General features: G+C 38.2%; 1 protein-coding gene across 1 annotated transcript in view; it reads left to right on the forward strand.

The window, feature by feature from the left end:
* The window catches only part of LOC139729916 (serine/threonine-protein kinase STK11-like), a 77,707-nt gene that overhangs the window by 18,158 nt on the left and 36,126 nt on the right, over nt 1-23,423 (forward strand). Inside the window, exons 2-3 of the mRNA XM_071640833.1 lie at nt 19,611-19,694; nt 21,642-21,731. Coding sequence (XP_071496934.1) covers nt 19,611-19,694; nt 21,642-21,731 — 174 coding nt within the window. The remainder of the gene's footprint in view (nt 1-19,610; nt 19,695-21,641; nt 21,732-23,423) is intronic.

Raw genomic sequence — 23,423 nt, forward strand, 5'->3', positions numbered from 1 at the left:
GTCTAGTTTTACTGTGTGTTGATTGTTATACAGACATCGTCCCCAATCAGTGAAATGCTTTTTGTATGTACAGTTGTACATTTGATACATTCATTCTCTTCTTTGATATGCTAAGCATTTTCCATGGTACCAAAGTTCTATTTTGGCTTGTGCAACATAGAAATCAATCATACAATCATACAACTAGTCTGTGTTCTGCGTACATTACAATCGTGGGAAGCAGGCTTGTAAAAATTAATGTGTTTGTAAAAATTAAAGGGATGGTACAGTATTGGTAGAGATGAGAATTGGGCTTTTAACTTTTTGTGAGATACCAAGAAAACACTCATGATATAGTACAGAGCATACAATGTTAAGAAGAATTCAAAGTTTATTTGATGAAAATTTGGTTTGGAATGACTGAAACATCCAAAAATAAAGTAAAACAAAGCGATCGTAATAAAGTGTGGGTCCCACACTTTATTAGAATCACACTTTTTTTGATATCTCAGCCATTTCAAAACCAATTTTCATCAAATAAACATTTAATTCCTCATAGAATTACATGCTCTTTCATATTTCATGAGAGGTTTCTCATCTCACCAAAAAATGTTAGAAACCTGAAATTAGGTTTCAACCAAAACTATATGATCCTTTAATGTTCTTGTACAGTGTACATGGTACAATCAGGAGGTTTAAGAGTTGAAGTTCCAACTGCCTGTAATTATTCAAACAGTTGTCAGATTTCTATTGATGTACAAAAGAATTTCACAGGTGCATTTGTGCCTTTGATGATCGATGTTCGAAGCCGCCCTCTTGCTGAGCAATCTGCAGATTCATTTTGAACGTTAACATATTGAATATTGGCCATATTTTGCGTATTTGTTTATCAAATGAAATGAAATTTCACTTACCCTGTGTTCACATTGTCCCCCGCACCGCGGGGAAAGTCCCGAGCTGTGGGACTTTCTCCTCCAAAACCATAATGTGAACGCTCGCTGGGACTTGTCCCCTCGTCCCCGCGAATCAAGTCGGGTACGGGGACAAGATTTGGAGGGGAGAGTGACCTTGGGGCGAAATTGATAGCGTCCAGCTGTGGTCATCAAATGTGCGCATGCGCTATGCCTGGCAGAGCTCGCCCCAAGCCCCAATTGCCCCCACAGCTCGGGGACAGATGAGATATCAATGTGAATGGTCAGGCATAAAAAAGATAAGATCTCTTGAGGCTGTCCCCGCGGCACGGGGGACAATACGAATGCGGGGTTAATGATAAAGCATGTAAAACAAAAGTCAATCTCGTGCAGAAATTTGTGCAAAAGTGTAGCTCAGAGCTGTATCATATGAAAATGTTTAAAACTGTACCATCCTGGAAAGCAGGTTTTATCACTTTTCCACTTAATTCCGACAAATAAAACTAACATGGAATAATCTTCAAGTATAATTCTTTATTGATAGGTATATCAGATTAGTGCCCGGGTATCCCCAGTCGAGTCATTTTCATCTTTATTTCATTTGCGCAGTTTCTATTTGCACATCCTCGTGTCTGTACCACCTATCTTTTATAAGAAGGGATAGCGAAAAGTAATTACCATCACAAAGACATATCTTCCTTAGAAAGTGGCTGGTGATTATGCAATGAGACACGAGTCAGTTGTCTTACTATCTGCGTGGCAGATCCTGTTTGGCACATGCTTCAAATATTTTTGAGCGGCGGCATCGAACATCTATAGTAAAGGAATTTAGACGGTTGTGACTCCGTTCTCATGAACCTCGTTCGTACAATGAAACGTTGACAAATGTGTACATCTTTAAAAAGTTGTCATGATATATCATACACTGTAGAAATATGCACACCATCCACTGATAAGTATCAGTGGCACACACTGGGGCAAGCTTGAAAGGAAGATGTCACTGTTTCTTGGAATTGCAGCTGTGTGCTGTCTAGAAGTACACTGGAGTTCCAGGAATTCTGAGTCAATGACCTACTGTGGTGGTGCTGGTGGGGGTGGTGGGAGGGGGGAGGGAGATGGGTGGGGAAAAGGAGGAAGTGGGAAAAAAGATGAACAGGTGACTTGACAATGACTCAGTGTAATGAATGTTCCTGGTTGGATCCATCTTGGCATGCAATGTTCACAGGGTTGGCAGGTAGGCAAGTCGCCAAGAAAGTATGGGGAGTTAACAAAACAAACAATTAAAAATGTTGCAAAGATTTGAAGTCAGCTTCTTGCTCTTGAAATTTAAGTGGATGTGACTGAGTTTTACATTTGCATGAAGTAGTTGAAAAAGGGGGGTGGGCAATTTGATGATTAGTGTGTTCTAAAGTTGTTCATTATGTTTTATACCAGCAAGAGATAGGCCTACATGAACAAGTATTGAGAGCTACATGTATATGTGCAGCGCACGCTTGCAAAGAATTTATGAAATTTCGTAGAGATGATTGTTTAGTATGTACAAATTGTACATTCTCAGATATAGTGGCATGGTATGCACTAATGCAAGAAAGCATCACAAAGAAACCTTGTCTTGTCTGTTTTTGTGTTGAAATAAGTTCCATTCATCAACGGCTTTGAGTGGACACTCAGCATTCCACCATTCTTTTGAGAAGTGTTCGGGGCGTCTTGCTGCAAACTCAGACAATGAGCGTGGAGTCTCTTTAATAACAACCTCATAAGAGGTAATCTAATTTCAGTGAACAGGAAGAAAGCCATTTAGGTTCCGTTGTCCTATGAGATTCAGATGAGCGCTGCAGCGTATGGCAACACTGATACACTTTACACATTCAAAAAAAGAAGTTGTAGAGCAGTGTTCATGTTAGAGAGGCATTGGTATTTCCCATAGCCCAATTTGTAACAGAATGACTTCATTTGTTTTCATTATTAACAGTCATTGATGCCAAGTGTCATGTTTACATGGGCCATGAATGAAATCAGGAAGGTTTTTTTTATTTTTTTATATGAAGGTCCAGACCTTGAGATGTGTGTATAAACCACTTGTTCCAAAGTTTACTTCATTCAGTTTTACAGGGATGATTGTGGTTCATTCCGGGTCACATACAATTTATAAACCCAGTTTAGAGAAGGAAGAAGGATCAAGGATGTGCATCACAATAGTGTTTTCTTTTAGGTCAAACATGCCTGAAGGTAATTGACACACTTGTTACATAATGAGAAGTCCAGTGTAAACTTCTTGAGGAAGTGTTTAAACTTGTTAGGCAGGCAGAGAGATTCCTCATGCCTGTGTTCAGATTAAAGAACCACAGTGTCATCAGTTTAAAGGACAAGTTCACCTTCATAAACATAAGGATTGAGAGAATGTAGTCAATATTAGTATAACACATCATTGAAAGTTTGAGGAAAATCGGACAATCCGTTCAAAAGTTATGAATTTTTGAAGTTTTTGTGCAGTAACCGCTGGATGAGAAGACTACAGCAGTGTATGAATAACTTAGATGTCACATGCGTACAACAATATAAGGAAAATATAAAGAGAATTTCACAAAATTTCATCTTTTGAAAAAAGTACAGATTCCCTTGACTCGTTACCGACATATGTTATGGGTAATATTATTCCCCCTGCCTTTAGAAAGAGGCAAGTCAAGTGCTCTTTTATTATGCGAAAAAAGTGAAAATATGTTGAATTTTCTTTACATTTTCTTTATACTGTTGTACGCATAATTACTCACAAGCTGTAGTAGTCTCCTCATCCAGCGATTCCAACACAAAAATTTTAAAAATTCATAACTTTTGCATCGATTGTCCAATTTTCCTCAAACTTTCACTGATGCGTTCTACTAATATTGCTGCATTCTCTCAATCCTTATGTTTATGAAGGTGAACTTGTCCTTTAACCAAGAGGATGCATGGAGGGTCCACACTTCATTTGATACCATAGGCTCCAGGTCACAGTATCCCATGAGGTGTAGAATCCCCGCCCCCACCTTTTCTTCTTGCCCATGCTCTTTCAAGTAATCTGTTCTATGTGTAGGGATCACGGACTGTATAATCTTTTTTAATTCATCCCCAGGGAGAATACCCTCTCAAGCTATGCATCAGTTCCAGGGTGCTACAAACCCACATAGAGCACCAGCTTGCCCTGGGCAATGAGAATGTGCTGTAGGGCAAGTGAAATGAGTAGATACTTGCATGTCACATGCATTGAACACTTGTGCAAATGCCCATGTGAACAAATTTATACATTATAAATTTGTGGGCTTTTATTTGTATTCCTAGAGGCCATGGACTCTTTCCAGTCTCCGGCGGGTTGCAGTGACGTTGCAGTGACGTGTCCGCGACATCTCCACGAGGTCTCCTTCTAGTCGCAGCCAAGTTGCAGAGACTAGTTTTATTCCCAAGGTCTCTGAGACGTCTCCACGACTTTGTAGCGACCCATTGGTGATCTATTGGAGACGTCGTGGAGGCATCTCAGAGATATCACAGCAACGTCTCTGCAACGTCCGGACGAATAAATTACCATATAAATGTGGAGATGTCTCTGAATTCGCCCTGTAGTCTCCTTGGTGAGAGCGCAAGACAATTTTGGGTCTCTTAAGTTGCACGAATCACGGTGACTGATTTGTCACAGCAATGGCCGCGATGTCTTCTCCTGTGAGATATGCCCTGTAGGGAGCAAAGTGGAATGTATTTTAGCAACATTGCTTTTAAATGTGGATTAGAGATGGACACAGTTTAATTCAATTTGTGAATGTTTTTTCCTTCCATCATGTAGCGATGATCTTGAATTGAAAAGAGGAACAATTTTTCTCCTCCCGCACTTGCCTTGTAAGCCTGCTGTGTGCGCCAAGCGTGTATATGCAGGAAAACACGCCCCCAAAGCGAAGAAGAGTATGAGTTTGTGTGGACACTCTGCACGATTTCCTGAATGGTATCCGTCAAAACTTCCTGCAACGGTGCTGGGAAAGAAATCATGAGAAATTGTTGCACACCGTGATGCTGCAAGTGTGGGGAAGTAGACCAAGCAATGGAACTGCATGAGTAAAGCTGCTGTTGTGTGATTGGTCTATTAAAAAACAAATAACAAACAAAGAAAAATACCTGTTGGCAGCATCCGCTTTTTTGATTTTCATTTTTCCAGCATAATGTTTGTAAGAGAGAACTTGAATGATCTCCTTCAGAATGAAGATCAGGAATGATATTGCACTTGAAATATGTTTTTTGTTTTTTAAGTTGAGAGAATGTGCATGTTTCATAAAATGTGACATTTTGGTGGAATTTTTTATGCATTTTTAGATTGTTCCACTCCTGTGACATCGTAAATTGTTGGAGTCTTTTTATTTAGCCATGATGGCATGAGTATTCAATCAAAGCCTTAAAACGCTTTTAACTTTTTAACAGATTGTCTGAATTTCCTCAAACTTCACTAATGTGTTCGTTGACTATTTCTGCATTTAATACTGAATCCACATGTTTGGAGTAAAGTTCCCCCTAATTAGTCTGATTAGTCAGGGGTCCATTACACAAAGAGGCTTCAATTGATACAATACGATAGCAGCAGCCAGCAAAATAACAAGTCACATGTTAATATCCTGGTTGTAACCCCCAGTTACTGCTACTTACAATAATTGATTTTTGCCGAAATGGGCTGGGGAACGGAAGAAATGCAGATCAACTGCTCTCATCATGGATGAGACAAAACACAGAAAACGGACATGGAGCATTAACGTAGGTAGCACACCTCCGTGTGCTCTGGCCCGATTCCAGTAGGTGTGACTGCCCTGCTGCATTAACATTGTGGGGTGGCTAATTGGCTACTGATGGTGGGTTCGTTCAGCATGGTCAGTAGAGCAGTAGCCTTCATGCACTCAAGCAGCTTCCCGCCTCTCCTCCCAATTCCCCCACCCCCATTTCTTTTACTGTCTTATCCAGCAAGAGAAAGGGTTTATTGAAATATAATGTTTTCTGTTACTATGGCGATGTACTATAAATTGCTGTGAATGCTTGGAAGTGTGCTTGCAAGGCAGGCTCTTGTAAATACGGAATGTTGTCACAATTGCAGAAGAGCATTTTGACTTTGATCATTGGCCATAGTTGCAAACTATAGATAAACAAGGAGCAGCGTTTTATCAAGTTGTGAGCTTTTAGTTCCTGATTTATCAGTGGCTCCGAGTTGATATCAAGAGTCAAACAAGTGTGAAATGAACAAAAGCTGTCATACCTGGGCAAACAAGCCAAGACTAGTCTTACAATGAAGGCTCCAGATATACTTTGCCCCACCTTGCCTAACCTACCCCTACCCAGCATGCCCCACCCTCCCTAAACTTCTATTCCTAATCCACTGCACTTCTATTCCAAGTCCCTACCTTGTCAGGGCTAGAAATTTTCCCCACCCCTCAAAATCCCAGAACTCCAACCCCGCTCCAGTGGACGGGCTGTGCAAATTAAAGCGTGTATAATACATGTACTCTGACTGCAGGGCTACATATTCAATGTCAATAGCAGGACTGTTGAAGAGGAACAACGCCCACTTTACAAGGCAAACATGGCACATATTTGCTGAAGGGATGGCGAGTCTTGTAGCTGTCACCATGACATGCACACACACACCTATACACACAACACACAAGAAATGTACCTGCCCGTCAATTCCCTTGTCGCATTCAATTCAATTCAATTCAATTCAATCATAGTTTATTTCCAATCATCGAAAATCAAAAAAATAGTACAAAGTATACGTGTGATGAAATATTGTTCAAACGTGTGCAAAAGATTTATGTAATACATGTATATATACGAGACAAATTATAGAACAGGCATTCTTGGCAATGTCAAGATAAGATACATAAATTTGTTCTGGTCGTATGTACGACATCAGTGCCATTAAAAGAAATAGAAAAACAGGACATTAAACAACAGACTTTTAGCCTATAACAAACTGTCACATATCATAAGCTCTTTAGGTGTAAAATGTGAAGAATACATACTGTATGACTAGTAGAGCGATCCAGTAGGATTTTTATCGTCAGCTCCCAAATCTCTCATTTGCCAACAGAGAAAGGGAGGGGGGGGGGGGGGGAGGAAATGAACAAAAGATAGGTACTACAGATACAAATGTACATCATGTAGTATGAAATACGAGGATTACAGAGAAAAAAATACAGCAACAAACATTGCCCTCAGTCATTATGCGTGTATGTCATGTTGTCTGCACCCACAGTACATCAACCGTATCCTTCACCAGCGACTGCTAATTTTAGATACATCATGCATGCATGCACTAATGGGCGTGATCAAAGAGAATGGGAAGCTAGTGGAGCAAAAGTAATGTTCCTACCCGTCCACTTATTCAACTGGGCAAATATGTTGTGCGCTGTGAAAAAAAAAGAACAAAAAAACCCAACTGGCAACTGAGTGAATGCCCTACTTGCCTGATGAAAACGAGTGAGCAGAATGAGGCTGTGCAGTGGTTTTCTGCATTTGAAAGATGAAATCGGATTAAAGTAAAATACGCAGCATCATTTATGCTTGTTTTGTGTTTTTTAAAGTCTAGATATATGAAATCTACTGCATTATTTGTGTGCATGTGTTTGTTTGGTTTGTGTGTGCTGGAAGCATAGCATAATAGACCAGCTCGAAGTTTGTGATGGTTCAAATAATAACCCCAAATTTTGAATGTTTAGAATGTTCTTTCACTGCGATGTTAAAGAAACCATTCAGGTGCTGTCCTTAACATTGCTCATTACGAGTCTGTATGTCATTATAAATATTTTTTTTTCATATGATCCTTATCTGCTCATGTGCAGAATGTAACTTTGAACTGGTTTATTGCAGCTAGCCTAGCAGTAGTCACTAATAGCTTGCATGATTTTTTTTTTTTTTGGCCATGGTAGTTGCCTGGATTGTACATTTTAGGTTGTATTTTTTTTTTTTTTAATGGAGTGACATATATTCTAAAAAAATGTTGCCCCCTTTTTTCCCCCCATGTTCCACAGCAGTCTTAGGTACATTTATGTGGTAGTGAAGAAGGATGAATGCTATGAGACACAACACCAAAATACTGCAACTACTATCTAAATTTCAATTTTTCACTTTTGTGCCTGATAACTACTGTATATTATCAGTGCATTCTGTATGATATTCTAAGCATGCTTATAGTGCTCATATTGAAATATGACACATTGAGAATGCATTTACAACATTAATACATGCTGGTAGTCTTACAGCTACATTGTAGTATGATTTTGTTAAGAAAAAAAGTTGGGACAAATAATTACAAATTATGTGAAATCGATCGTACAAATGTTGTTTGTGTTGGGGTAAATGAAGATGTGATGTGGTGTGGGATTTTTTTTTTTTGTGGGGGCAAAAAATAAACAAACATACATGTAGAAAAGAAACGCTGTTGCAGGAGACTAATATGCCAATCCACCATGGATGGGTACATGATCTGCGAATGAAATCTTCACTCCTTCTCAAAATGAGTGTCATTACTTGCTGGAATTATTGTTTCAAATTGATCAGTGCCCATACTTGTACATTTACGCACAGTCATGTGAATCAAATGTGGATTGGCGATATTTCTATTGATGGTTCTGTAGAACTGTATTGTAGGCTAAGGATATAGCTTGTGGAGGGAGCCATATCTCTGGACCTTGTATGAAAGATAAACACCCATTACTTTATCAGTTAAGCAAAAACAACACAGTGGGCCAATTATAGTCCAGAGTCAAGAATAGCAAGGGTTAGTCCCCATAGATAACACAGTGTCCATTAACTCTGATAAACACATCAGTAACAACACCAAATGTGCCTCTAATGGTACACTTAACTCTTTATGTGCCATGGTGGAAACCCCCTGTGTACCACGTTATTCTGAGACATGAAGGTAGTCATGCTTTGAGAAAGAATTCTGTTTTTCCAATTTGTATAACTACTACAAATTTCTGTTAAGATGAGCATAATAGTAGGCAAAGTTAAAGAGGAATGCCAAGCTTTGTTTCGATATAAATGGTATGACGAATCTATTTTCAGTTTTTCTTTTGAATGACCAGTTGCTACATTACTGTAAAGGCATGACTTTTGCACATAAAACCGTGACAGCAACGTAGAATGTACGAGCAAATCTAGTTGGGAACACCGCTTGATAGTCAATCACCACATAGAATGAAAGCCGTATATGAGAGGAACAAAAGCATGAGAAACACTTTCATCGTGCCGCGGGATTAGCAGTGATAAGCGAGTTATCGATCGGTTTTGGCGGCTTTGTTTGTTGCGCAGAATATGCGAAGTTGGCATGCCGTTGACTGAGTCGGACGTGCGAACCTGGCACATAAAGAGTTAAAGGGGCATAGTCCCGGTAGTGAAGAGGGCGCTGTTCATGATACTGCTGATCACCGTTAGCATTGATACGAAGATCACCGAAGTTGAGCTGTCATCAAGAGTAGAGTGTGTAGGTGTTGCTAAGTAACGTTGCCTTCGTTGTCTTCTCTGCGCATCTTGCAGTCTGTAGTAATGCCAGGGTGCGTGTATATGTGCTTGTTACTATGACATCACAAAAGAAGTTTGGTAAAGCTGTCATCCCCCTCAGCCGAATCATGAGCCGAACTGTGATCGGACCACTGACTGAAGTGAATCGGACTTCTTCGGACTCGGGGAAGTGGGCCAAAGCGTAAGCGCTAAAGAGGAGTCAATAGCGTAGGTCTCTATAGGAAACTTGCGCCGTGCGCCCGGGTACGCATTTGACTAAAACACAGGGACCATGCACCTTTAATGGACACACTCTAAACTTTGATCGTTGACCTTGTAACTCCAAAGTACTGAAAGGAAGATGTAATGTTAGAAGAAACTCCATACCATTTCAATTCAATATAAAAACAAAACAAAACAATAGTAAAAATTAAATTCTGACATGTTTTTGGAAGAATCAAGGCAGCTATCAATATTTGAATGGCAGTCAGTTGTTCAGTGCTACAATCATCTGAATCCTTCATGTACTTTGAGTGCAGATTTGCACAGAAAACCCCATGGCGTTGTACACGCTGTCCATAGTCCCTTGTACAGAAGGGTTACCTGGTCTTGTGGATATGGTTTTTATACCATTTATGCATACTCCTCTCACACTGGGGTGTCTGCTGGAACAGAAATGTCACTAATTTCATTTTTAGATGAGATTTTATGACATGACAGTCACAATTTCCACCTTTGTCAGCATAGGTGTTATATTTATCTGCATGTTCCTACACTGTATCTCTCTACTATTTCTCTATCTGACAATCAATTTATAAACATCATATTTGTGGTAGTCTTTTCTATCTTGTTGTTTTTGTCACGAAGTGAAAAGACACTTCAGTATCAGATCTTTAGGACTACTATCATTTGTAATCTGAGTTTTGTGAAATTGTGAAGGTTTTCAAGATTTCGGATACTGTAATGTTGCATCATGAGTGAGAAATAATTTCATGTTAAATGAAAAAAGAAGAAGATGCACTGTAAGAAATTGTGAGATTATAACGCCAAAAGTTGGTGGCCATGGCAAGTGCAGGAGCCTAAGAGGTGTGATGGGCTCCTGTAGTTTCATGACTAATGGATGCCTGGTTATGAAGATACACCATTATGGCTGTTCTAAGATAACATTCACTACTTCTTTCAGAGTTGTTGGAGAGGATAACTCTTTAATATGGATCTGGTAGTTTCATTTCCTTGTATCTAAAGTATTAAATGTTCTACAAACACAGACGCGTACATGTACATTGCATGTTAATCTCGTTTGCAGAATGTGTTCCAGTACTGTTGTTGATTTACTGCTAATGCAGTGGCGTTTTACCATGAAATAATAGATCAGCTTTTGTGTTTATATTCCACCCCCCTGAAAAGAGATGGGCAACGACATAAACAAAGTCGTTCAGTATTCTCACAAACAGTCCTTGAAAAGTGCAAATTCTCAGCGGAGCGTACACGTGGCCTTTTGTTAGTCAACAAGAGTTGATGTGGCCGTTCCTAGAAATTGCCTGATAACTGCTTTAGCTGGAACCCGCATCTGTGAGCTACCGTTAGAAATTTGCAGTGGGTCACCTGACTATACTATGAGACTGGTATAATCATTTTGATTATCAGAGGAGTGTTTTCCCAGTTTTCTGCTCGTAAAATCCCAGAACTGGGTATTGTAAACTGATTGCAGAGGGTACAGTTATGCAGATGAGTGAAAGAGTAAAAGATGTACACCGCGTACCTGTTATTGTATGGTTTAAGAGGGAAAGAAACGATAAAAAAGAACAAAAGACTTTTTCATGATCATCGGTAATTAAAACATGGTTAATCAATCTAAAGCTTGCAATGGGCTGTTAAAATTATGCAGACCATCAAAAGTAATAAAAGATGCACCTTCATTTTTTTTTTGTATTAAGAAAATTTAAGAAATAGATCAAAGAAAAAAAATTGTTGACAGTGATTAGTGATTGGAATGTACATGGTCAGGCTAAAACCTATAATGAAGTGGTTACTAAATGCAGGCCACTGAAAGTCATGAAAGATGTACCCTCATTGTGTGGTTAAGGGAACAGAAAAAAGAATAAGAAAAGAGCTAAATGTTTTGTTCATACTAATTGGCATATATTGAAATACACATGGTCATTCTAAACCTGACCTCAGATCATTATTAGACTGAAAGAGCCACAGTGCAAATGATCCTTTGTCTAAAGCATTTTGTGATTGAACTCACATGGAGTCAATATTTTGTTTTTCTTGGAATTTCCAAGGACACTAACTGAACTTTTCAGAAAAAGGACCAGAAAACAATAAAGAGGAGAAACTTTCTTGCATCTCTGCAGGACCAGCTGTAACAAAACTATGACACATGCCCCACTCCATTGGCTGTTGTTGTTGTTGTTGTTGTTTTGGGTTTAATGGCAATCAGTCATGATTTTGACTATTTTTGCCAGACTATATAATCTCTTGGGGTCTTTCCTCTCCTTCTGAGGAGCAGAAATCAACCCTGACCCAGTTTTGACTAGAAAGTTCATGTCAGGTCACATGGAGTCACCCTTGTGGTTTCAGTTGAGCTGTTGCAGATGCCCCTACTCTGCTCCGCCCCACTGCAGGTTGATGCCCTGGGGATTGATGATGTGGAGAGGGGAGGTCCCAGGACAGATGAATTCCATGTGTGTGTTCCTGTGCTTGTGCATGTATCAGTGCACACAAACAAGTCCTTCGTTGTACACACACACACACACACACACACACACACACACACATATACACACATACACACATACACACATACATTGTACACACACACAGATACACACAGACATGCTGCTCAAACACACAGACACAGACACATAAGCACTTGAAAACACACACATCCGTGTACACCACATTCACATTCAAACATGAACATACTGAGACTCCAATCATGTGGTCCTCTGAGGTGCTTAGAGGATGACTCACACCTGCTATGGGTATTATGTGTATCAGTACAAGTGTGACTGTTGAGCCTGTGAGCTGCTCTGTTTTGATGATGGGGTTATCCTTGTCTGATCCTGTGCTCTGCTTGGCTGGTTTTTATCACTGTTTTGTGTCTCCATCATGATGATTAAACCTATTTATATTAAACTGAGAGGAAACATTGTGTTTTTTTTTTTTTTTTTTGCATTTTTTAGGAAACCAATTGAGGACAAGTCCCGAGTATACTCGGGCATGTGTCTATGGGAAATGCATGTTGAAGCAAAATCAGTTCGTCCTCAACAGGAACAGGGGTAGGAAAATGGATGGAATAATTTGAAATGGTTGCAGGTTCTGTTGCTGTGGATATATATATGATGCAAATAGATACTTGTATAACTTTTCCTTACAATGCTCATGTGAATTTTGCCTGGATCTTGCCAAAATTATCAGCATATGTCGTAAAGTCGTTTTTTGATATAGTGAGCGCTAGATTACTATTGTAGCGATGCACATAGTGAAGATTGAAGAGCTATATGATATTACCCATTAGGAAAACTGTAGCAGGTGGTTTACCTAGGCAGTGAATGCCAGTCATCAAATGAAACATTCCCAGTTGTATTTTTTTCTTCATAATACAATTCAGAGAAAGTGACATTCAGCTGCGATAACAGGAACAGCCTTTTGCCGCTAATGATAAACAGCGTACATGATAAATAATTGATAAGACATGCAGTAGCGGAGTCATATTGACATTTTAAAAAGAATGATGTTGATCAGGGGGAACAGAGCAACTTAAAAGGGAACCGCCATGCTGAGGAGAACTTTCATTTTTCTGTTTTTGCTTTGAAAACACATGTTGCCGATGAAATATCTATAGCTCGGGCATAATTTCTAAAGAGAGAAAGCCAAGAAACCATCGATGATGTTTACAGAATTGATCAAGTACCATATATAAATTGTGTGCGCGACTTCTATTTATATCATGAGTGATATGATTAAATGCTTTTGAATTGTCAGGTCTATTTCATGGACGATAGTAAAGCATCAGCCACACACACGCACACACCTACAGTAGGTACAATGGACTACATGCAGCTACATGTATACAATGTACCTCATCACGTGTGGTGGTGCATGCATGTGGGGGTCAGCAATATGCCAATTTACGTTACGTAAATTTTATATCATTACTGGGTGTCAACCTCGGAGAAGATTGCGTAAAATCATGGAGGTACAACCTCCATGGTAAAATGTTGTCCTGTTGTGGAGTGAGTAGGAATTTTTGAGATGAAAATAGTTGTGATGTATATTTATGAATGGTGTACCTGTATAAAGCCCCCCCCCAAAAAAAAAAAAAAAAAAAAATTACCTAGCAGCACCCTTCCAATATGTCTACAAGTGTATGATTACTATACCAACTGCATTTTGTTTTTTTCAACTGCAAAAATGTATATTATTTTCTAACTTCAGTTTATGAACTACTTCAGTATATTTCTAATTTTAATACCAGCTGCATTTTAATACCAGCTGCATTTTGTTTTGTTTTGTTGCAAAAAAAAGTATTTTTTTCTATCTTCTGTTTCAGAACTAATTTTGTTTTCTTCTCAAATCCAGTTGTGTACGTAAGTTCAGGCAGTGTCTTGTTATGATGAAAGCTGACTCTGTTCCTATTTTAGCTACTTCTCAAATTTTGTTTTGAGTGTCATATGCCTTTGTTGTGATGGTATGACACCAACAAAGAAGTTTGTTATTCTGCATGCAGGAGACTACGTCAGACTTCCAAGTGTAGGTTATCTTGTCCCATGTGATTGAAAAGCAAGGATATTGCATCACATTAATTTCATCGTTTTTGCTCGACAGAAACAAAAACTTGGCCTAACCACACATGGTGAAAGGTGCAACAATATAAGGCGGGAATTTGTGCTTTATTCGGGTTATGTTGTTTATGTTGTTTATGTGACAGAAGAGACTTGCGTCATCAAATAATTGTACTTGCCATAGCAATAGTTGGATGCATAGTCCTCACAAGTATTGCCATGGTAACAACAATCATTACAGAACCAGCAAATTTCTTATAAGCGCAGTAACACGTAAGGACCCCCATGCCGTCTGCATCTTTGAAGCAGTAAGGTCTGGAAACAAGACTACCCCAGTGTGCATGATTGTAGTCAACAACTCGTTTGTTTCAAAGAAACTGCACTCATGTGTCTGTGTGGACTGAAGGTTCAGTATTAAACTATGTTTGATATCACATGATCACTGAATAACAGTCAGGTGATCCCAGCATCCCTCATCTGCCAAGACTTGAAGGTTGTCAGATTATGTGTCGTCACAGTAGTACTAGGTGTTTCAAAAAACATTTCCCACTTTTGATCATTAATAGCTCAAAAACTATTCATCCGATAAAACTGTCATTGATATAAATGATAGCTGAATAGTGTACAATTTGGTTGGAGGTAATTTGAATGTGAAAGCATAAATCAGTTTCATTAAATCTAAGATTGATTTTGAAGTAAGGTTTCAGATTTTGGTCAATTTTTAACCCTCTGTACAAAAATTGAACCTTACACACGAACCAGTGATGTGTATGTGAGTGTGTGCTGACAATGGCCCTTAACAATGGACATGCCTTAACCACCTGCTGACTAGGCGTCAGTCTCGTGCTCCCAGGCACATGAATGCTTAATCAATAATTCATGTGGATTGCCATGGGCACTGCTAGTCTGGATTCATGCACGGTAAAGGGTTAACTGCATGCACATGGAAAAGCACACGTTTCCATGTGCTTGCAAACACCACATTCCATTCCAGCTGGCAATCATTTTCAATTTTTGCTTCACATATCACTAAATTTAGGATATAAATAAGTATAAATGATCTAAAGTTCCTCGTTTTAATACAACTGTCTACTAATTAGATAGTCTAACAAATTTTTCGCTTTTTGATAAAAAGAAATCATTTTTGGTTAAGAGTTCAGCAGCATTTATCATTGGGGCGATATGTTTCACAGTAGATTTATTTAAGGCTCCATTTACACAAGTGTATACTCTAATTGATTTTCTTTGCTTCCTGTCACCATGTTTACGATAGAACAGAAGGTAGTCATTGTAATTTCGTTTTTCAGAAGTAGGGAGAGCACTGTCGAGACCCAACGAAAGTATCGGCAGGCGTTCGACTTTACACAGATACTGCCAGAGGCTGAATAAAGACTAGTTGTGATAGTGGAATTTCTCATGAATAAATAATGAAGCATTCAAACCCTAACCATTGTTTAGGACCATTGTCAGGGTGTTAACCACACACTCCCATACACACCCATTGACCCCTGTGCAAAGTGAAATTTTGTACAGAGGTTTGAAAATAGAGCAAAATCTGGAACCTTACAGTGAAATTAATCATGGATTTCATGAAACTGATTTATGTTTTCATATTCAAACCACCTCTAACCAAATTGTACACTATTCAGCTATTACTCATAAGAATGACAGTGTTATCTGATATATATTTTATGAATTATTAAGAATCAAAAGTGGGAAATGTTTTTTGAAACACCTAGTATCAGGTGCTGGTTTTGATGTCTAAAGCTTTCAGAACTGAAAAATGATACTCGGCGTTTAACTGAAGTGCGGGGATGTGATGGGTGAATCTGCATTGTGCCATGCCACTTTGACAAAGTGGTTTCGATGTGGAAATCAATTCCAGAAATGTCAGTGTCCAGAGTAATCAATTAATCACTCTTTGGCTCAGTGGCTACTCAAAAGGTGTTATGTCCTGCATTGGACTCCATGAGAGCCTAGTTATAAGTGTGCTTGAGATGCAAATTTTCTTTAGAGAATGCAGCCTTCATTCATAGCCCAGTGGGTAAAATTTGCCACTAGATTGATCTGGCTCAGCTCCCTTGTCCACTCCGTACAGAAATATGTATATTGAATTAAATTGTATTGAATTGATTTGAATTGATTGATTGATTGATTAATTAATTGATTGATTGATTGATTGATTGATTGATCGATATCTGAGCACTTTCAGCCATTGGTTTGCTGACACATGTCAAACTCATGGTCATCATCAGTTTGATATGAATTTGACTAATTGAATGCAGTCATTCAAAATGATCCAATGTTGGATCACCTCATTAATTTTCCTTGTAGCCCCAGAAATTCTTACTAATCTTGTATTAAAGAACAGGATAATATGCATGGTTAAGATGTATGACATATAATTGAATTGAATTGAATTCATTTGTTCAGCATAAAAAAACATCAAAGAATGACAATGATAAACAATCATAACAAGCACAGAGTAAACACGGATCTATGGAATACTTATGATAGGCTGAAGGGAAGCAGCCAACAGGGAATTAAAAGTTTCCTTAAAATCTGGCCGACCCAGGTAAGCAATAACAAATGCATTGGTGGTAGTCATTTTCATATTTTTTTACACAAAGAGATGAACAAATATGATGTAAGAACAGAACGAAGAAAAAAATACAGCAGTGATACACGAAATACTACGTTTACATTACAAAGACAGTACAAACACAAAGTGAGTTATAATCATTAGATGAAATAATGCCAGCCAAACATGTCAAGAAGTTAGGAATGATAATTTTGTATGAAATTCTCCTTAAGTTTACGTTTGAATACATTAAAAGAGGTAACCTTTACGAATATCGTCTGGTATTAGTATGATGTTCAGTCCTACCTAGGCAGTGAGTTGACATAGAACTTCCTTCGATTGAAAACTTGAAATATCATTGTAATCCAGTTTGTAGTATGCACTGAACAAATTTACTGTCAGTTGTAACACTTCTACATACATGTACTCAATAATGTGCAGCCCAGGTACATTATTTCATGACATCAAAATCGGTACGTGTTAAAGAATGAAATTGTGTAGGGTTTGGCGCAGGCAACCAACGAGCCCTGAAAAACTATCCTGTTTTGCTCACTTGGGTCCAAAGAATATGCTCTACTGTATGCATTTACATAGAAGTTGTATTCGCTCCCTGTGTCTTTTTTCTCCCCATATCATCTATTTGCATACTGTCATCGTTTTATCAACCGAAGATGATGGGACAGTGATGAAATCTGTTTCGGCATATCCATGTTAAAGTGCTCCAAAGTGTATCAAAATTTCAAAGAATATTTTCTCCTGCCTTCTATTCACGTGAGCAGGTTGTAGACCCAGTGGTGCTGTTCCCCAAAGGTTGGCAGGATGGCAAACAGCGATGGCTCTCAATTGATTGCACTCATGTCAGTGGTTTTAATGAACGTGTGATGGGAGTGACGTGGGATGCCCACTGCATAAATGCATGCACAGTCCAAACGCAATATCGGCGCGCGGCTAATGTGTATGCCAACCGCCTGTAATTAGGCCTCAGCTAATTAACCCAACTTTCATTTTGGAGAGTTTGTGTGTTGGGAGTGTTAGCTTATTGGATGAATCTACATTTTAGTTCCAAATAGCACATGTGCTGTTGGGAATGACATTAAAGATAGGCACTTATCTGTTCCTTGTTCATGAATGTAATGAATTTTGGGAATCACCCGTAATTACTCTTTCAGTTTATCTTTGGGAGGATTAAATGCTGCTTGGCGTCATTATCTGCTTTAAACTAGCATGAAAAGAATCTGAAGACGGGATTTACCTTTGTAGTGGGTTATAGGTGGATTTTAGTGGACATACATGTATATACCACTTTTTTAAAACTCTGTGTATTAAAGCTGTTTGGCAGGTAAATTGGAGAAGGCATGCTGCTACTTTATTAAAGAATAACTTTTGTGTGATTTCATGAGCAATATTGCAAATATGCTTCCTCAAGGCAAAAAAATGCAGTGTGATTTTTATGAGCAACATGCGTCCTAAGGCAAAAACATTAGTAATATTTGCCCTCTCAGTTTTGTTATGGTTTATAGTTGTACATATACCATAAAAATGTGGTATGTATTACCATTACAAGCTGCTAAATGAAACAGAAATAATACGATGCGGAGAATGTCAACAATGCGCAAAATGTCATAGATAAGAAATGCACAAGTTTCCAGATGAGGGCAAAAAAAATAAATAAATAAAGTGATAAAATATGCTGGCTATTGTCAATACTCTACAGGGCCCTGTTGCATAAAAGTTGAGATGAAACATAAAAGTTGGAATACCAAACACAAGTCTCTAAGTACTGAATTCTATTTGACTTTACATTTGATGTTCTGACCTACATGTACATGTTTAATTGCCCCTTTTATGCAGCAGGGCCCTGCTCACGTAGGTATAAAATGAAACTTGATTGTTTTGCGAAGATGTGTAAACAAAACACAGATAGTTTATTCTGAGGCTGCATTCCTGGATGTTTGTTTTGTTTTATATTTCAGTGGTGGCTTAAAGAGGGAATTTACCTTTATCCCAGTAAATATGTAGATTGAATGAGTCCAGAAATATTAGTGTTACACATTAGTGAAGTTTGAGGAAAACTGGACAATTTGTTTAAAAGTTATTAATTATTAGAGCTTTGGTTAAATCCATGTACTATCATTTACTGGCTAAGAAGATGTCGATAATTTGTGGTATTTCAGCCCTTTGGATGCTACAGTAGATCTATGGAGTCCAATGTATAGTTGATGCTTATCTTTTTATTGCGATATTCATTGCTTACTTTGTATGTCTCGTAAGGTAGAGTAAAAAAAAAGGACTATTCTATTTGAGCTGTTTGCTGTTCAAATATTATTGTTTGTTTTGCTGACAGGATTATCAGAAGCCTCTAATTTATGACGGGTTCTTGAATTGGCAACATATTTCAGAGGATTAAAGTTCCTGTCTCTCTCTCTCTCTCAAATTGGCAAAGTGTTGCTAATTTCCTTCAGATTTTGTGCAAATTCAGTGTATTCATCCAGTCTCATTATATCTTTTTCCAGCATAAGATATGCAGTGAAATTCAGAGGTGCCAATTTAATGACATCAAAGATCATATAAATTTCTGCAACAAATATTCCCCCTGAGGTTAATATTTCGTTATAATGAAAATTTGCAGCAATTTTCTGGTCATCCCAACATGAGGTTAGATGATGATGATGGTAGAAGTGGTGGTGGTGATAATGATGATGGTTTTAAGGTGATGAGATAGATTATATTTCCTGTTGAAATTTTTTTTTTCACTACGATGATAAAACAGCAACAGTAATATTGAGAAACTAATCATTGTTGTTTTCCTATTGCTTGTCTTTCTCATATCGTATACAGGGAGATCCAGCTACTAAAGAGTCTGCGCCATCCAAACATCATCCAGCTAGTGGACGTACTACACAATGATGAGAAGCAAAAAATATATCCTTTTCCAATTTTGTTAGAAGGTGGTTTTTAAGAGTAATTTCATTAAAGGTGTTGATATTAAAAAAAAATTGTGTCCATCTAATAAGAAGTCTGTATTGTATTTTTTATGCATGGCATACATGTTGTATGATGATGCCTTCTAGAATGCAGTATTGGTATCATTCATGTCATCTACCTTACAAGTCTTTTGTCAGTGGAATTTAGTGTTTTATGTTAATGCTGGGTTTCTATGGGTCTGTCATATTCATCATTTATTCATTGGGCTCTTAATTCCTCTAGAATGAATGCAGTGATCTGTTACTACTGTTTATGTCAGCATTTAAGTTGATGTATTTTTAATCATATATGATTTGGAAGATGACGTCATCTCAGAGCTCATTATGACTGCAAGATTTCATTCTCCTCAAAATGTCTTATTTGTTGAAACATTTGAGAATTGCCTTTATTGTCCTTAAATTGTTCATTTTCTTTCTGTTTATCAGAAGCCCCATAGACCAACACATATTGTATGCATACATAGATGCAGGCAAACATACTGTAGTATCTTTCTGTACCAATATACAACTGACTAATACAAGTGTTTTCTCGAAGCCCTATGGCATGAAGAGATAGATACAGAATGATGGCTAAAATAAGAACAGTCACCGTAGCAACAAACATAACGGTCATATATGAGTAGTCTTAGCAATCATCCACAGTGGTTGTTACAATGGCTTTTAGATAGTTTTGCTAATCATGCTTTATGGCAGGGGTGCTTGTGTAAATAGGCACTGATAATTTTCCATATTCTTCATCGCGCACAATTGTCGCAGTAGTGATTGCGTTCATTCATGCTGCCTACAGATTGGGCACTTCTCACCGTCAGGTAGCATAATTGTGAAACGCTTCTTTTGATTGCCGAACTGCCAAAGCAGCTATCACTATTGAATGAGTGTTTGCTGGTTTCCAGGGATACAATGTAGGGGCTATTGAGGGATTCGTCAAAATTTTGCTGTCAGATGAAGTTGCCTGCAATGCATGTATGGCAACAGCTAGTGGGGGAATGCCAAATCTCATTTATTCTATGGACATTTCTTTTTTGTTGTTGTTGTTTTCATGTGGATCAGACATTTGCATGTGACTAAATTTTTGTAATGAAAACTTAAAGTGCGTTCATTAAAGGTATGTTTGTCTGACTGAGTGAAGCAACTAGAAAAAGGAACCTTTTTTAATAGGAATAGAGTGGTGGATGGTAGAGTTCCATCAGTGTCATGCCCTAGTTTTGCAGGCACAAACCCTTGTTGGTCGTAAAGGAGTCTGCGCCAAGACTACTGCATGCACCACCGCCACTATTCCATAGGACCTGTACTGTAGCATCTTGCTACATGTTATCGCCATGACTTGTCTTGCAGTGAAAGTTTTTTGCTCATTTTTTTTTTAATTGATCAATCAACCAAACAAAAATACAACATCAAAATATTCCATCATGGTATCCCTAAGCTTTGTCATGGAATGAATGACAATTTATTATCAAATGTCTATGTCACTTCTTATTATGTCAGCCAGGTAAAAACTTGTGATATTTTGGTCTTACAGCTGTAGCTCATACAATGGGGGGTGTGTCAATGGCCTTTTAATACATGGAAAACGTATGAATAAAAAAAAAACAACAACCAATATTTTTCATTCATTAATTAGTCGAATAATTTTTGGTCATGTTTTGCACAGTGATATGTTCTCAAGCAGGTGCAAACAACTTACTATGTTTAGGTTTCCATACCATCGTGGCACTTTTGTTGATTGTGTTGGTTGTGATCATACTCCTGTATTTGGAGCATTGGAGTGAGTTTCATATGAATTAGATCCATAAATACAGCATTCCCCATTTTTGGAATGGCTGATATCGACCACGATGAATCTGTTGCGTACATGTATGTTCTCCTTGACTTCTCTATCCATCACGTATCTCTTCATGGAGTATTGTGTTGGAGGTCTTCAAGACATGCTGGATAGTGTAACCAACAAGAAGTTTCCTCTCTGGCAAGCACATGGGTAAGTTAAGATTATTGTACCAGTATTCACCATTTACTGTATGTACACTAAATATTTCGCGAAGTTTTTATTTTCGCAAATTTTGTTAGTCAGTTGCTATTCACAAATTTGAAAACACAAACAAAAATATTGACTCTGATCCCAACATGAATGTTACATATATGCACACATTTCCCAATTCAGTACTTTACTTCACAATCATGAATTTAACCACTCGCAAAATGGTCGGGAAGTCACAATTTATTTATTCATTTGATCCTCTTTTTTTATCATTTGTTCATTTCTTTTTGTCTTATTTTATTCTAATAGTCCAACCGTGCAGGTGCCTGAGATACACATCACAAAAATATAGTGTATCATTTGCTTGCAACGATCATCGTGTTTTATGCAGGGAGTCAAAGAATTTATCACTCTACGAAGCAGTTTTTTTTTTTTGCATTCAGTATCATTATCATTTTCTCTCTTTTTTTTTTTGGGGGGGGGAGGCTATAAACTATCCACAAGGACAATCTCTTAATTCACAACAACAAGAGTACCAGCAGCAGTGACAATAAGTTTGATAATGATCAAATGCAAAATGGAGCTAAACGGCAGCAGCTAAACTTTTTCATACAATGTTTCTGACTGTTGCTCTGCTATTAAATGCAGGATTTTTTGTCTTTCCTCAAAAGAGAAGTACCTGTGTTGATATCAGTTTTCATAGAGAATAAAAGTGGCATCTTTTCATACATAGTGTGTATAGTGAGATAACAATTTTTCCTATTACTGTAAAAGTGGATATTTTCGCGCAACTAATTTTTCACACTCAACCAGGTAAGATGGGTTTTGCCAGCTCTTTATCCCACTGAATCAAGACATCAACTACTGAACATGTGGCAAGCAAAAACATTGGCGTGCTTTATTTTCGCGCTAATTTCTGGTTGCGCCAAATGCGCGAAAAGTTCTTGAACACCACAAAAATTTATACTTTTATAGTAACCTTGACTTAATTATAGGGTAGCAGAGATCAAAATATGACAAGAGCTAACATTTCTAGACGAAGATTGAAGAGGCTTGAGACGTTGTATCTGTTGTGAATGCAACAAGTTTGCCACCCAATCCATGCTGGAGCCATAGCGGTCTATAATTTGATTAGTCTTTGCTCCAGGCCCTGCGTGACCGCTGCCTGATATCAATGCACCGGTCCCTCTTCCAATCATTATATTCCATGGAACTCTTGAGGAACGTGGCGCTATCGATTGGCCTGATTGTAATTTCTCTCTGCCACCATTTGCGCCGAGATAAAAGAGCGTGGCGTCTATTGATGCCGTGCTTTCATGTTTTTGTTTTTTTTTTTTGGGTAGGGTGTGCGTACGTGCGTTACTGCAAGTAGGGGTTCCAGTCCAAGATAATGCCATTCCCCCCCCCCCCCCCGGTCAGATTTGACCGTCGAATTGTGGTCATTAGGGGGTTACTTTACGGAGACAAATTAGACCACGAGGGAGCAGGGTGTGGGGATCGAATCCAATTATGGTCAGAAAAAAAAAAAAAAAAAAAAACTCTCCACAGAGATCTGCATTGGGTCTGCATTTGATCAGCTGAATTCTGGTTTTGTTATCGTTGTTGCTTTTCTGATAATCTCTGCCACTCTCTCTATCCAGGCAGAAAAAAAAAAAACAAATAAAAATTCTCCTATGTGGTTGTTCTCCATGC

This window comes from Diadema antillarum, unplaced genomic scaffold (assembly GCF_040938485.1).
Source record: "Diadema antillarum isolate AM-2024a unplaced genomic scaffold, OU_Dant_1.0 seq00000269_RagTag, whole genome shotgun sequence".
Classification (NCBI taxonomy): Eukaryota; Metazoa; Echinodermata; class Echinoidea; order Diadematoida; family Diadematidae; genus Diadema; species Diadema antillarum.